This window comes from Emydura macquarii, unplaced genomic scaffold (genome assembly GCF_026122565.2).
Source record: "Emydura macquarii macquarii isolate MOO-44397 ecotype Brisbane River unplaced genomic scaffold, CSIRO-AGI_Emac_v2 contig_587, whole genome shotgun sequence".
In the NCBI taxonomy this organism is placed as follows: Eukaryota; Metazoa; Chordata; order Testudines; family Chelidae; genus Emydura; species Emydura macquarii.
Genome location: NW_027130724.1, coordinates 9,037,928 through 9,055,427, shown reverse-complemented (window position 1 = coordinate 9,055,427; position 17,500 = coordinate 9,037,928). Strand labels below are relative to the sequence as shown.

Sequence of the window (17,500 nt, the reverse complement as noted above, 5' to 3'; positions counted from 1 at the left end):
GCTAGATTAATTAATGAACACTTATTTTTAAATAAGTAAACTCTTTCAATTTGTTGCAGCAAGGTGTTGCATGCTTACAATCCAGGAAACTTCATTCTCTCCAATTTCATATTGATACAGTATTGCTGCACTGAAAAAGTAATCATTACAGTCTCCATTAGAAATCATTTTAACTGTATCTATTAAAGAACACACAGCTTTGCAATTTCTTTTATACTTCTAGTTTACACTTAAATACTTTGAGATACACTAAACCTCAACTGCAGCACCAGGAATCACTGTAGAAACCTGTGTGCTTGAACTCTGCAACCTTTATGGCTGAACTTTGTATAAAGTTTTGAAGTCCTGTGGCTTCAAGGGACACTTCAGCAAAGAGAAAACACCCAAGAAAGCCATTTACACAGGGATAAAGTCAAGTTACTGAAATACAGAAGTTGTTGCAATATCATGCATATCACACTTTCAGTGTACATCCAAACCAAATCCTCTCAAAATCATGCACATCACAAAGCATTAAAATTTTTGTGAATTAGGCTAACTCAGTCAAGAGTTACACACCTTTAAACACTAAAACTGAATATATGTTGGGACTGAAAGGTATATTTTGTGGATCACTTCCCTCACTTTCTCACTATATCCCTTTCAGATGCAGTCAAGCAATTCCCTAATCAGCAGCAAGTCATCTCAATATAGTAATGCAAGGCATATGCCTCTCTCTCCTCAGCATTCCCAGCCCCGGCTAGCCTGTGAGCTAGTAACTAAGCCCTAAAATTAAACCTACTTTTCCAACATAGTTGTCTAAGTTGGGAAACACTGTTTTAAACCCATGAACTAGTAAAAAAAATTACATTTAGAATAAATCAAACTATATGAAAAATAATAAATTTTAATTTGGGGGTAGTGCACATCAAGTTACATCAAAGAGGATACTGGATTAGCCAACTATAAAAATAATTCTTGACATAATTAAGTAAAAGGTGAATAGACTACAAAATTTTCATACCAAACGTCTCAGAAAATTTCTTCCTAATTAAGTGGGAAACATTTATAAACCTGAATACTTTGTTGTACAATAACTCAATAGTCAACCTGCGGAACTCCTTACCAGAGGATGTTGTGAAGGCTAAGACTGTAATAGAATTCAAAAAAGAACTAGATAAGTTCATGGAGAATAGGTCTATCAATGACTAATTAGTCAGGATAGGCAGGCATCGCTGTTTGCCATAGGCTGGGAATGGCCAATGGGATGGATCACTTGATGATTACTTATTCTGTTCATTCCCTCTGAAGCACCTGGCATTGGCCACTGTCGGAAGACAGGATACTGGGCTAGATGGACCACTGGACTGACTCAGTATGGCTGTTTCTCATGTTCACTGCCCCATTCCCTACTTCTTTACAGACATTCATTTTTAAAGGCAGAAGTGGAGAGAATATGAGTTCTCTGTGGATGGCCCAAAACTCTGCAATTAAATTCTCAACTGTTCTGACAGAGACACAGGGTATGTCTACACTGTCGGTGGCACCGGCAGCAGTGCAGGATCAATTTTGCAGATTCGACTGAACAGCAATGAAGACTCGCTCAACCAAACCCAGACGTTGACTCTGTTAATCCACCCTGGCAAGAAGCGTAGCGCTGTGTTTACAGGAGGGCATTTCCTGTTGGCGCAGCGCAGTAAAGACACCGTGGTAAGTAGCCATTAGGAAGTCGACAGGAGATATGCAAGTTACTGTACATAGCTTGTGTATCTCCTGTCAACTGCCACCAAAATCCATGGACAGTGTAGACCAGGCCTAAGATTGCTGACCTTGAAGGCACACAGCAAAGCCCATCTCTTGTTTCAGGCTTCTGCCTAAGAGTAGGGTGGATACATCTGATAGTTTCTTTGATCTTTGGTCTATTTTGCATAAATAGTGATTTTAAAAAATGAAATACCTTGATTGTAGTCATGTAATTAAATACATTTTGTGAATCAAAACATAAAATGTATAATGGAGACAGAATTGGGAGAACAAAGAACGGCTGAACTGCAAGGAAAGGAACTGACCCACGATAACATTTCAAGGTATTAAGGAAAAACTGGAGGCCAGGATCCTAGACCTACACTGGCAGCACAATACAGCCGCAATGCCATATAAACTGATTGGTGAAGGATTCTTCCAACATACAGGAATCTGCAGCTGACATGGAGCCACTATGGAGTCTCCCATGCCATACATACCCAGCCTCTCCTGCAGTAGGTGTGGGTCAAGTGAAAGGGGGAGCCGTCAGGGCATGTCTATCTCCCAGAGATCCCCAGCTGCTCGAATAACTGCTTGAGATCACACACAGCTGGGCATAAATTATAGCAGTTTTACAGCTGGTCAGATTCAGAGGAATTGTAAAGGTGACATAAAGCCAACTTCCTCTATCTCCAAACTGTAACCATGGCTAAGTGAACCTAAATTAACACATTAAATGAATCAAAATGTTCCAAACAAACTTTTACAAGCAATTAAATGGGCTCTCTCTGTTACCAATTTCTAATTTTGTCTCTCTCTCAGAAGCCTTACAACTCATACAAAAACATCCAATTCTGTCAGCATCTCAGACTTAATAAAAACATCAAGATGGTGCACATCTTGGTTGCACACCACCATGGATCATTTCTGAACATTTTATGGGTTGACACTTCTTTTAAAAATAGTTGGCTTTTTATAGCATGGTTTTACTTGAAACTGTTTTGGCTACCTTCTCTGCTATAGCCTGTGCCAGTACTGGAAGAAAGTTTAAAAAGCACAAAATAAACCACACAATCACAAGTTAATAGTCAATGGACTGATTCTTCAAGCAAATGTACTTCTGCTGTCAATCCCGTACTCCAGATAACAAAAGAACAGGAAAGATTGATCAAATGTGAGATTAAACCTGAGATTTTGAATCCTGAAATCAAGAGCATTGGAAAATACTCTAAAATAGGTATATCCAGATATTATTTACATCAGGAATCAAATATATTTTTACATAGGGTTTTGCAGTGCTATAAAGCTGCCTATGTTTCGCCAAATAAGAAGAGACCTGGATTTAGACTAGCATTGATCTGTACAGCTTCTGTGTCCTAAAGTTACTGATTAATATCCAGAATGTTTTGGGTAATGCCAGAAGTAAGGGCCAAGAACACCTATTATGCACTACACTGAATATACTTTAGCCAAGAATTTAGTGTAACATTTTTTTTTTGATGCACAAAAGAGTTTTAGAAGAGAATAACTGTAGAGGGAAAGTCCTCTTCTGGATGCAAGTATTATTTAAATTTTTGAAAAAGGTTAAGACTGAGCTGTTACATCAGAAAGCAATAAGGATCTACTCTAAAAATGATATGAACTATTCAAATTTAAGCCAACAAAAGCTGGAAGGCTATTACATACACTAGGGCACGTTAAAGATGGAGTTTGTGATATTACCTATGCTTTAAATCAGAAATTTGCATCTTTGTGCTTGTGTTAGTTAGATACATTTTGTTTATGACACTACATCTTCCATAATTGTATTCTAGCACACTTAGTTTGAACTTCCTGGCTTTCTAGTAATTTATGCTTTAAAACAGCATTCTTTTACAAGTATTCTGATGTTACTGATAGGTAAATTTCTGGTGAGTAAATCAAGCTTAACTAAATTATTAGTCCTGGAATCTGTTTTTTGAATATTTTCTGAGGATTGCTTCATTAAACTCTACATGGAACTTAGGAACTCTTCATTAGTCTATGTTGGGCTTAGAAGCTGCGCATTAGGCCTCTGCTGTCTGTCTTCCATTCTGCTGCTACATCTGCTCCCATAGATCTTAGAAGCATTTGAAGCTACATACAAAAAAAAGCCTCTAGTTCTCCCCTCATCCTTTCCTTTCTTCTGCTGCCTAACACAGAAAGGCGCCTCCCATCCAGTTATTTCAAAGCCTGAAGCCAGTCATCTGAAACAAGAGTAACAGTGAAAAACGCATATGATGCCTATATTATTAACCCTCCAAACTCTGCTAAAACGAACCAAACGTTCACATCCTCATCCAGGTCTACAGAATAGAGATGAATCAGATGTTTTTAAGCCAAGCCATTTTTAGTTACAAAAAGCAACAAAAGGGAGAGCAGAAAACTTTTCAACAAGTAAACACTTCATTTTTAGAACTCTCTTCCCTTCAGTGAGTCACCTGATCATAAAGACTATGATGATGTATGGCATATGCGGTGTTTTACAACCACACACATTCAGAAAGTGATTAAAAACTACTGAAAAACATACCTTAAAAATGTATCACTGGTATTTCTGATCATTAATTTTTCATGATACAAAAATTGTAACAGAGCAATGCTACATTTTATATTTTTCACCAAGTAGTAATAGACTTTCTTTTAGCATGTGCTGCACATTAATGGTTCTATGTAAGATATGCAGCACAAAGTTCTAAACCTACCGGCATCTATTCAGAGCCAGTATTACTGCTTTATTTTATATATAAAATGTATACAAGCTTCTTGTACAATGTATATATATAAATAAACTAAATACCTCCCACTGCAGGAGCTGATTGATAGATTATTAAAAAGGTTATGTTGTCTGGTTCAATAAAATTTAAATACATCATCAATACATTTAATTTAGTTCTCATTTCTACCTCATGCCACTCAGACACTTTACTGGTCAATTAAGATGTCTACAATATTTTGCTAAAAGTACCTTAGTTGTACACATCTATTATATGTGGCAAAGAAAGTATGTGACATGGCACATAAACCAAAAGGAATTTCTCAAGGACGCTTCAATGCTGAAGAGATAGGACTACTGCTCTCTATAGGAACACCACGTATAAACCACAGAGGAAAGGGACATCAATCCTTTAATTTACAGCAATTGAATATGAACTTATTTACTGTATGAAGTAACAAGTTATATAAATTGTTTTATTGTATAGCAAAGGTTTTATCATCACTTTTATATTAAATTATTTGTGAGGTTAGGGATGGGTAGAAGGGGAAGAGAGAAAGCAGTGGGTTAGAAGAGGGTTAAACATTCTTAGCTATGTAGTTTCCCAGAGGAACAAAAGAATATACTCACTATCAGACAACTGTAATTATGAGTATTAGTGAATTGTAACCATCCAGGCCCTTAGATCATGAATGTGAGATTTCACAAGATACTAGTCACTCCTTAATTTATATACAGTATATATTTATAAAGCAAAACCAAAGTTAATGATCAATACTAGTTGTTTTCTGAAAATCCCTTATTTAGCAAACTTTTGTACAGGACATATTTGAATAGTAAACTAGGAGTGAAAAATCAGGGAAGACATTTTAACCTTAAAAATGAAAATTCAGATAAAAATTTTTAATGAAACACGGCAAATTGTGGATTCCTACTAACTCCTTGCACATGTAAGGTATCATTTAAAAACAAACAATCTCAATGTGGCTCCTTACACTGTATGAACCCGTAGCATTTTCTGTCACTTCCATAATTAGACCAGCTTTGGGAAGATTTTATGGCACATAGCCATTAATCCCTAGGAGCATTCAGACACTTAACCTTTTGTTATGCAGAGTCTGGTTTCAGAAGTGACCTTACAAGCAACTTCAGACTCAACAGAATCAGGATAATGAATGAGACAAGATTGAAAAGAGCTACTTTGAAGAAACTGAAGTTAATCTCACTAACCAAAAAGCCTATTTAAATGTCAGAGTACAACAAAAAAAATACTGTACATTTGATACTTAATGACATACTGTATAGTATGCTTATAAGTGTGATGTAACAGGACATATTAATAGTCTTTCATCTCTACAAGCCATAACACTAACAGCAAGAAACAAAAATTCTTTATGTAAAAAATTAAGATCTACAGTTGAGAAGAATATCAATTACTTCCTAAAAATGAATTGGGACTACCTTCTTTAAGAGACCACCTCTCTCCCCTTGCTATTTGGCACAACTATCCCCTCCAGCCTGTGAGAATGTGCTGAGTTGAGTGTTGCATTCGATGATATCCCAGCCAAGAGGGGGAAACAGGATGAGTTTAGCAGGGAGGAGCAAGCTATACTCCCTGCCCCAGCAGCTGCGCTAATCCCTCCTTAGAGATGTTGAGGACTGTTGTGTCCAGTCCCAGCTCTGAAAACCCTCTTCTCTGAGGAAAGCAGAGAGAGATTCCTATAGGATAAGTGACTGCTTTACAAGGAATGGTTTTCCCAAAGGGAGACAAAGACTTGGGATATCAATAGTAGTGATGTCCCAGAAGTATCACCTTAAGACATTAAGCTTCTTCCATATCCTTTTCAAGACATGTGGGGATCCAGCACATGAAACACAGGCTGTTTCAAAAACTCCAGGCCAATAAAAATTGTGCAAGTCAAAAAATACTCAAAACATGTGACTCCTACCAGAAGGTGGAAAAGCCCAAGTGTAAACCGGCCAAGATGCCACTATCACTGTACAGGAACCTCTGAGGGTGACCATGAATATTGTGGGACCCTATAGTAAGGACACCTGGAAAAAAATACATACTGGGGGTGACAGATTATGCTACTTGCTACCCTGGTAAGACTGTAGCTCTATCCTCCATAGAGGCAGATGCTCTTTTGTCAATGTTCAGCTAGGTGGGCTACCCCCCAGCAAGGTCCTCAGGGACCCATTTTCATATCAACCCTTCACCAGGGCTTGTGGGCGAAACATGGGGTCAGACACTTGTGGGCCTCTGCATATCACTCTCAAGACAGAGGGCTGGTGGAAAGACTTAATAGGACACTTAAAAGGATACTGGAAACTTTTGTAGATCAGCAGCCACATGATTGGGACAAGTGTTTACTGAATCTGCTGTTTGCCTATAGAGAAATTCCCTAGGAATCTGGTTTTCCCCTTTTGCACAGCTCTTTGGAATGAGGGAGTGGAACCCTAGAACCAAGTGAGGGATGAGTGGGAGCCTAAGAGCTCTCCTGAGGGGATAAATCGGTGGAGTATATATTGTCCTTTAGGGAAAGGCTCACAGAACTCTTGGGTTTTGCCCAGGAGAACCTAGCTAAAACCCAAGAGAGACAGAGACTGTCTGGTATTACCAGATGGTCCAGGCCAGGTCAGATAGAACAGGGGACCTGAATATGTGAATCTGGAAGAGGAATGGAATAGCGGACCTGAATATCTGGCAGAATAAACGGATGGACTCTTTAAAATCATTAAGCAGCTCAGTGAGATAAATCATGCTGTCAAGCCATCAAGTTGATACCCGTGCGCCATTCATCTTTGATAGCAGGAGAGACGTGATAGAGTGGGATGTAACATTATCATATTAACTCCATTCTGTACTGTGTGTTGAACAAAACCCTGGGGGACCTGCCTAAGGAAAGATTATTGCATTCCAGACAAATACCCTGCCCTAGAAAGGTGTTTGACACCTTGTTAGAGAACTATCACTGAGAGCCATCTGAGACCATCAACTCTGACTGACTCAACTACTGGCCCACACCAATGGAACAATGTTTTTTCTACACAGGAGGGTAAAGCCTAATGAGGAGGAGGAAGCTTCCCAGTAGAATATAAGGCAAAGAAACAGGTCTACCTAGGAGTGGAATTCTGCTGGGGAGTGGGGAGAGGGATGGGGAACCATCACCACACATAAGGAGGACTCGCAGGAGAGAGGGTAGAAGGGATTTTGCCCAGCCTGAAATGCTGACAAGCTTCAGGATCACAGAGGAGTAAGATCAGACATCTGTAACTCTCAAGTTCTTTAAGAGTAAAGTCACTGTGGTTAACAAATTCCTTTGCTAAGCCTGTGTTCCTTGCTTTCCTGTCACACTGTCCCAGAAGGAGTTATATTAGAAGTCCAAAATGCCCGCATCCCAGATGGAGCTCTGGGGGAGCAAGCGAAAATGCAGGAAGAGGGAAAGGATTGGAGTTCTTAGACACTGATTTCAGGGTCCAGGGAGCCTGGATGACAGTATCCTATGTTACAAGAAAGAGCATCAGACAAATGATATGAGCCCAGAAACGGGTGTAGAGTCCCAAAGGGAGAAATAGCACATAGATGCTATCAAGACCCAGTTGGCTTGGAAGTAGGTGACACCATGCAAACGGCTCCACTCACAACAGACTGGTAACTATAGAGAGTATTGTGCCAGGTGGTAGCTGACATCAAAAGAGATGCTTGAGCTGGAACACCTAATTTAAGAGAAGGGGGTTGATGGCAGCAAATATTTTGTGAAGAATTCTGAGTTTTGGAACCTACTCTCTCCCACAGGTCCAAAACAGCCAAAATTTGTTTATCTTCAGGGCATGCTTCAAGGCTTTTAGCTGGGCTTTTAGGGAGGACGCGTTTCTGAAGGAGGGAACTTTTGTTGGGAGGTTAAGTTTTATGGTGGCGGGTTAGCTGTCAGCTTTAATTTAATTAAGTGTACATTAAATATGTGTAAAAGGCATTTAGCATATTAGATGAGGTATCTTTTTGTAGCTATTAATACAATTCTAAAGAAAAATTCAGGAACACGAATAGTTGAATTAAAACTGATGTGTCACTTTCCCACTGCATAATAAGTATATATTATTTTGAGCATCTTTTGTTTCTAAGTTTTAGCTGAAAGCTGAATTACAATCAGACGGTCACAGTAAATTTCCTGCATCAACAATGACACCTGCTGGTGGGGGTGAACCTGATCAGCTGGACAATTTCTCAGTGCTGAAGTCAGCGAAGTGATTTTTGATGTAGCATCTCTCATCGTACAGGGCGAAGAGAAACCATGCTGATCTTTCCCTGATCGCTGCCATGCTCACAGCAGTGAAGTGACCCCAAGTAATCAAGACAAAAGGAATTATGGATTTTTTTCTGGGGGTAGCACCATACATTCCAGGAACTACAAATATCTAGTAGTATAACAACACATGGTATCCAAAGTAAAAAAAGAAATTACTTGACTAACTTTTCTCTAAAGATATGATTTTTAAAGGTTCACACTCTTTGGGTATTTGCTCTAAGGCAGGATGCATGCAAGTGATCTGACAGCTCAAAAAATCCTACTGCCTCATTAAACAGTGGTACATGTACAGCTACTAGTAACCAATGTAACTAGTTGTCATGTCCTATTAGACCAAACCTGCAATAAATAAACAAGCTCAAAATTATCCCCATCTTTACTGGCATGAAACAGGCAGATTATCCCCATCTTTACTGGCATGAAACAGGCAGATTACTGGCATGAAACAGGCAGATTATCAAACTTAACTATAGTGGAGCCGGCACTCCAATATAATACAGATGCTGTATAGAAGTACTGAGATAGATATTCACTCAGAGACTAACATTGCTCCATGGGTGTGTCTAAAAATATTGAATGAGTAAAAAGAGGATTTTCAACCAAAGGACATTTTTCTCAGAAGGCTTTAATAGCCTGAAAACAGGGCCTTCAAATGAAGTGCTTTTTTAGCCATAAATATAATGCAGTTAGCACATAGCAATGAAGAGCAAATATCAAATGTAATTACTTTGAAGAGCAACCTGAACTAAACTTTTGAACCCTGTCAAAAAATATGAAGCAGCAAAATATTGATGGCATTAAGTGTAAAAAAATCCAACAGGAAACAGGTATAAGTAAAACAAAAGATGAAAAACTATATTATCTCTTGCCCCTGAAAATGGAGGGGAGGGCTCAAAGGAAATTTTCCTCCCATGGCAAGTCTTGCACAAGCGTCATGGCAATCTCAGTTCCCATGCTTGGGAAGCTAAGGGATAGTTCTTTCCCTGCATCCCAGAGGGTGCTTATTATTCCAGAGGAGAAGGAAATCACTGCAACATCCCCTCTTTGCCATGTACTCCACTGGGAAGCTTCCCCCCCCATTTATATTTACCTCCCACATAGAAATTTTTTTTTCCATTGGGGTGGGCCATAGGCTAGGAAAGGAGAACTGGTCATATCATCCTGTGGGATAGTGCAGCCTCTGCACTCCTCCCTCTCTGCACTAAGAAGAAACTGTGCATGCCTGAGACACAATCCTTTCCTGAACTCTCCCTAGGATGGTGCAGCAATGCACTATCCTCTCCTCAGGTTTGTGGCTAAATGCCAGAATCTAGGTGCAGTTATGAAGAAACTACTTGATCACCCTTTGGTATGAACGTCTCCCAAGTAACAAAGGCTAATACAAACCAAATGCAAAATTGCAAAAACATTTTCAAATTTGACAGCAAATTTCCAATGACTATCCTCTAGCCTCAGATCAGCTTCAAGGGTACACCCTAGGAAAAAGACTATATCAGAAAACAGACATACTTACTGAGAAAACTACATATCTTCATTAACATGAACAGAAAACTCAGATCTGACTATTTTTTCTAAAATCAACAAAATAAGAACAGATGCTAAATAAATTAATGTCCAACAATCATCATATTTGCACCATCTTTTGAGATACTGTATCCCCTTGATTAGATAAAAGGGCTACTTACCTACAGACCAGAGGAGGAACTCCAACAGAATTCTGCAAACTAGAACAGATCCTGCAGAAGATGTTTACATGCACAGTGTGTGCATACAAGCACTCTCAGGCAAACTTGAGCAAAGACACCCAACAAGACAATGGTTTCAGCAAACTAATCTCAGTAAATCCAAGAATACCACAAAATGAAGAGAGTACGAAAGACAAAAGAAATCTTGATAGCATACTTTTTTTCTCACTGTTACCACTTAATTGCAAACAAAATTTACAATTAATGCTATGCACCTTAAATACTACATATTGATCAAAGGTTGAAATATATAAGCCAACAGATACTCAACCACAGTGATTACTAAATACTGACTGTCCGCCTTAACTAAGGCTATATAGCTACAAAGTCATATTCACTCACAAATACATGTTCATCAGGCTGAACTATTTATATCAAGAGTGAATACCTTTTTAAAAAAATATATTCTTATGTGAGGTATTTAACTTTGAGGTGCTTTTAAACTTTTTAAAATATACAAACTGAATTAGAAATGGTTATGAAAGTATTTTTAGTATGTTTTAGTATAGAGTAATATTTCAACAGGCTGGAGTTAATAGTCAAAGAGAACTACCTTAAAAAGGAATCTGTAAACTCACATCCTTCCATGTCATGTCAAAACACCACAAGATGACTAGAAAGTAAAGGCTACAACTTTATTTGTAAAACACAATCACCAAGTTACACAAATTAGATGCATTAATGATCAACATCATCCAACATCAAAAAGGTATAAATATGACTGTAGACCTTGCCAGAGTGTAGGTATTTCCATCTGGGAACATTCTAGTCCAAGTGTAGGGTACAAAATGTGCCCATGCCATACGTGCTGGAAGTGCTTCTTTCTAAGTTCTTGATATGCATGTATTGAGCAGAACCTTTCCCAGTACATGAAGGAGCACTCAGCCCCAGTTCCTCCTAAAAGGCTACAGATTTGCCCTGTACAGGAGGGAAGCCTTCAGAGGTATTCAAGAACAGAGGTTAATACTCAAATAAACCTTTTCCAATGTCCCTACTGCAAGCTGCAAACTAACTTTTAGGCTAGAGTGTACATAGATTCATGTCCTATAATCTATTGCTGTTGCCTTAATGTACTGTATACAGACTGTTTTTTTCTACTCAACTGCAGCTTCCTTATTCCTCCTCCAAAAAGTTGAAGAGGCTGGGAATTTGGATAATGTAAAGGACAGAATAATGGAGGTAAACATTCCTCCACTCCTTATACTCACCTCTCCCCTGTCTCTGATGAGTGTCCTTTTGCAGGCAATTCCCTGCATAACCAATACCTTTCTGGATAAAGACTTGATTAAAGAGGAAATGGGGAGAAGGGGAACCTGGTAGGTTAAAGCACTTCCTGTCTCAAGTCCTATCAAAAAGGGATTTTAAAGGCATATTGCTGCATCAAGTAGCTAGCAAAATACTGACAGGAGTCTTCCTTTAAGAAAATAAAACAGGTTCCTTGAGTTTAAAAAACTACTTTAAATACAAATTAATGAACATTATGTAATGCATACCTTGACAATGGGAATTGACAGGAGAGACAAAGGAGAATTTTGAAAATTGCTATTAAAATTTCTTTCTACAAAATTTAATTTTTTTAAATTTTAAATACAGAGAATAATATATTTGCTAACATGTTTCACAATATTTTGATTTTTTGCAGCCCAGCACTGATAAGTAACAAAATTAAATTATAGTGCTGGTCAGCTATATGCAAAAAGTAAATTGTGAAACAAGCCCAAAGCTTTTTCCCTGCAACAAATATATAAATATACTGCAACAATTACTGGAAAGAAAATGCTGCAGTTTTCTTTGTACTACATGATCACTAAGTTAAAGAGACACTGTCAAGCAGTTTATAGCAACTTCAAGGTAGAAAAACAACTGAGCTTCAAGTAAATCAGTCAGGCAGTTTCAAATAAGAAGAAAATCCACAATATGAGAAAGTTTTAAAAGGCCTCAATTCTGAAGGAGCAAAATAAAAGAGCGAATGCCTTTTACTGGTTCTGGAGCATCAGACACCATTGCCAGGGCTATGCTGCTAGCACCAAAGATACTGGGGCAAGCACAAAATTGTTAATTTTATGCTTTATTATAAAGAGGAAAACTGCTGGAAAGAGGGAAAAGGACAAAATTGTAAGAAAAGAATTTATTTTCAATCATCTTTTAAAAAATAAAAAATACTAACTTTCACAAATTCAAGTCTATAAAAATAGCTGGTTATTTTAAAAGTCTAATATGTCAAGAGTCTATACCTTCACAGTAATAACACTGAACTTCTACAGCAACTTTAATTTGAACTGTCACATGCCCTTTGGAGGTCATCGTTATGTATTTTACAGACAGGTAAACAGAGGTATGGAGAAGTTAACTGACTTATTTCCACAATAAATCAGTGGCAGAGCTGGGAATAGAACCCAGAAGTCTCAAGTGTCCTGCTCTGCCAGACAACCTCTCTCTTTCAATTTTACATACCTTTAAAGTTGCATATTGTGTCAGCAAATGTCATCCTGAATATGTCCATATATTTAGTATTATTGTACCTCTAATAATGAAATGCTTCAAAAAATGCACTTATACTTTAGGTCCTATCACAAAGCTACCTACTACCACTGAATGATTTTGCACACAAAAAATAGTGTATTAAAAAAGAGGTCTAAACTATTTGGCAGCGTCCCTTAAACAAATTACATTAATTAATCAAACGAAGCTCAAAATAAAGTGTTAGAGAGAACTTGCAGAACAACAAAGCTTAGCATCTGGGAATAACGTTTCATTTTAATAGTGGGGTAGTAAATATTCTATTCAACATGTGCCAGAAATAGTATTCAGATACCAGTACTGCTTCCCTCACGACAGGTGGCAACTCCAAACACTACCAAAGTATCCCCATGTCATTGGGAATCCTCCGATGGTGTATTCCCTACCCCTGACGAGGTTCCTACTTGTCAAAAACATGGCCAGTAATGTCACACTTCCTTCAAAGTCAAATTAAAGTCTCCAAAACACTCAGTAAATCCAGGTTGAAGACATCGGTACCACTTTGAGATAAGAGGACACCATCTAGATGAAATAAACCCGGAGACTCTGGTACAAGGGAATCGTGTCTGATCACACACCCTCCGATAAACTTCATAAAGTTTCCAATTTCCCTATTGACTTTTTTCCTGTTCTTATCCATGAATTTATAGGACTCTTCTTGGTTCCATGCCTTTCGGGGCACAATGTTTGACCAGACCAGAATGACGTTCTTGAATGTGTGCTTGATAAATCCTAAATCTTTCTTAATTCGTATTATAATATCCACAAATTTTGTTGTCCCCAGATCATTTCCTCCCAGATGTATCACCAGTACATCAGGATCTGGCAGACGCCTTCGCGCATGAAACAGAGTGGGTATTAACTGATCCCACATCATGCCGCTCTTCCCTATCCAGTGCAGCTTGGCATCCTCCACTCGAATGCCCAGCTGTGGGCCAAAGCTTCTTGCGAGTGCCCGTTTTTCTGCCCAGAAAACATACGAATGACCACAAATCCATACCTGCTTCTGCTTTCTTCTGGCATCTGCTATTAAGAGAACACAAACAAATATTAATGCTTTGGTCTGGACTCCACCTTTATAAACTGTATGTGGCAAACAGCTCCTCAACTCCCCTAAACGTGGTTCACTCTGCCATATTCCATACTTTGGAAAAGCCAACACCACAACTGAGGCAGATGCATAAATCCTAAATGTGTCATATTCAACCATAATCTGGCAGACCAAATCTTCTTCCAATATCTGTTGAGATAAATGTGTTCCCTCCACATAACAAGAAAAATTTACCTTTCATCTTTGCTGGTAATTAGTGCCAGTATTGGATATAAAATCTACAGAAGGCAATCCATGTTCATATCCCTTTGGAATGCTCCCAGAATTGCAAATACATATTCTTTGTCTCCTATAGGGATGAAGGTCCTGAAACACACTAGGTCTTGCCAGAGCTTGAGAACTTCACAGATTTACTCAACCCCAAAACACCCTCCACCCCAAACCATCAAAATAAATACTAGTTTAATTGTTATTTTGGGAATCCTCTTGCAGAGTTTCCCCAAAACTAACAGAGGACCCAAAACAATAGGTGTAAGGAGACCACTCCTATCTGGCAGGTTTCTTTTTCATGCAGCTCATCCCTTCTTGCTAATCTATGGGACTAATATCAGGTCCTGGAAGTCACTCATCTTTTCAAAGAATGGTTGTCCAGGCAGTTGAGGAAGTACAAACATATAAAGCGTAAGTGCCAACCTCCTAGCTTTCATCTGGGTACTGCTGCTCAAAGGGTTCAGTGCAAGAAAAGATTTTTAAGAGCCTGTGCATTAAATCCCATGCAGACTTGTATATATCCACCCCACCCTCATCTCCACCATTTGGCTAGTGGACTGCATTACCTTCAGTTGCCACGTCATCATCCCTTAGCTTCCGAGTCTCCTGATAACCAAAGTGAGCGCTTTTGTTGCTGCCAATGCAGTCTGGCATTTAAAGTGGCAATTGCTAGAGCCACTTCAGAGGCCAGCAGTATTGCAACAAGAATGTAGATTGGCATATGGTGCCTTTGGAAAGAGATACAGTTTGAGTCCTCCATTTAAATGATATAAGTCGTCCAGAATGGCACTGCTGATTCCCAAAAAGTAGGCCTCAAAAACATCACAGTCCCAATCCTTGCACATGACTCAGTTCCCAAGACAAAGTGGAAAGCACAAAATTTTTTACAGTGCAAACATACATCTTCTGTGTTGCAAGAAAATAAAGTCAATTGTTTACAATAAATTGTCAGATTAGATATACATTTCCTCAGCTACTTCATTCAAACCAGTTTCAAGATACAATTTTGTTTGCCCAATACATAATTACCATACTAGTGACATACTAAAATATACCGCATTTCTAACTAAGAAAGAGCACATACACACTTAAAACCTGTTTGTGGTTTCTTGTTTTTACTTATGATACTTACTTTGCAAGACACAAAGGCTGTAAACATATTATAAGTGATTGCTATTCACACAATGTTTGAAAGGGACTGCTATCAAACTAGTAAGTAGAGATATAGAGCTATAATTCTAGATGGTTCCTTTGGATCAAATTAAATGAATATAATAGATAACTAAATTAAGGACACCAATTTTTTAAAACAAACAATATAAATACTTACAGCAATGCACATGCAATAAAAATGTTATGTTTTATCAAATGGGGATAGAAAAGTGTAGGGTGGCTATATGCATTGGTCTTCAGAAAGTTCACAAATCAGAAACTATGGATAGGAGGAAGACAGAATTTACCAAGTTCCTGATTGGAGGAAATAAAATGCGATGGGTATTTTTCAATACATGTTAAATGGTATCTCTGCTTAAAAGTTCAGGTTTTAACTACCATACAAAGATGACGCAATTTATGTCTTCTTCATAATTGTTTTTTCCCCCTGTCTACTGATGGCTGGAACCTTCACTTTCTCAAACTCAGAAAGAAAGTTACTTTCAAAGTTACTCACCAACAGTAGTCACAGGAGGCTGAGAAGGGTAGTGCTGACCACTTGTTGTTGCTGGAAATGGACCACCAGGTGGATAAGGGTAGCTTGGATAACCACTTGGTAAAAGAAAGTTATTGTAACATTATGCAAGAATTTGCAGATCATCCACATGCATCAACTTTACATTAAGTTTTCCAGTGTTAAACTTTTGATTCCAGAACTTTTTACAAACTTATCATACTCATAGAAAGAGCAAGATTCCTTTTCCAATATAATAAGCCACTTTTACAAGTAAAGGTAATAAACTGCTTCAAAATACAGGCCAGTAGAGACTTGGGGTTTGTTCACATTTATCTGGAAATTGGGCGGCAGTCAACGGGAGTTACGCAAACTATGCAGAGTAGTTTGTGTAACTCCAGTCGACTGCTTCTGCGTGCTGTTCACATTGCGCTGAGCCAACGGGAAAAGCGTTCCTGTCGGCTCAGCGCTACGCTAGTTGAGGAGGTGGACTTATTAAGTCGACTCCCTCATCGATGGAGCGGGTCTCACTGACCGCTCAATCGATCATGAAAGATCAATCTGGCGGTGGTGATTTTGCCGTCGCCAGTGTAAACATAGCCTTGACTACTACTACTTCTTATGCTACTAATATAACTTTCAGACATCTTTCACAATTCTTGTAAAATTTAAGATTATATCATTATATTTGTATCCCTGACAAGTTACTGGCTGGTCAAATGTCCTGAATGTTTCAAGTTCCCTTCAACTGGATTAATTTATTTTACCATCCTGAAGAACACTCTTGGAACTATAACTATTTAGAGAGAAAATATTTAAATATGAAATTGTATTAGAGATTGTATTGGCACAACGATAGTAATTGTTGTACAGTGGTTACACTAAATTTTTATTTTATGTTTTTTGTTGTGTAAAAAGCTAGTATCAACAGTTTATCATCATGTAATAAAAATATTATAGCAAGGTAAAAAAACTCCTCTGTCACAGCATCATTAAGAATTTTTGTGGAAGGAGAGGAAGAGAATAAATACACAGATATTAACAAATTAATTCATCAAGGCAACTCCCAGTTTGGGCGGATGACATTTAATCTGTCTGCATTTACCCTCAAAATGGTAACTCACTATCATCATGAGAAGTGTAAAACCTATGCACTGCACCCAGGATAAGCCTTTCACTTATTGTACTGATCTGTACCTATCACTTACTTGTAGTAAATAATGTATTAATTATAATTTTTAAAATATTAAAGACTATTTCCTACAAAAATGATCTTTTATGGCTGTTGAACAAGAGGGGCTTCTAAAATTATGTAATAAATGCAAATTTAATAAAAAGAGGCACAAAAGATATTATAAAGATGTATATAAGAGGAATTTAGCACATTTATTTTCTGGGACTGTATTATCTTTTAGGTTTTTTTACATGCATTAAGCACTTATTGGATAAGAGCATTTTAATCAGTCAGAAAAATAAATTCAA

At 38.0% G+C, this 17,500-nt stretch overlaps 1 protein-coding gene across 1 annotated transcript in view; it reads right to left on the bottom strand.

Moving 5' to 3' along the window:
- Positions 1-17,500, bottom strand: part of TSG101 (tumor susceptibility 101) — a 55,575-nt gene that overhangs the window by 11,923 nt on the left and 26,152 nt on the right. The window contains exon 7 of the mRNA XM_067540643.1: positions 16,022-16,116. Within this exon, the coding sequence (XP_067396744.1) occupies positions 16,022-16,116 (95 nt within the window). The remainder of the gene's footprint in view (positions 1-16,021; positions 16,117-17,500) is intronic.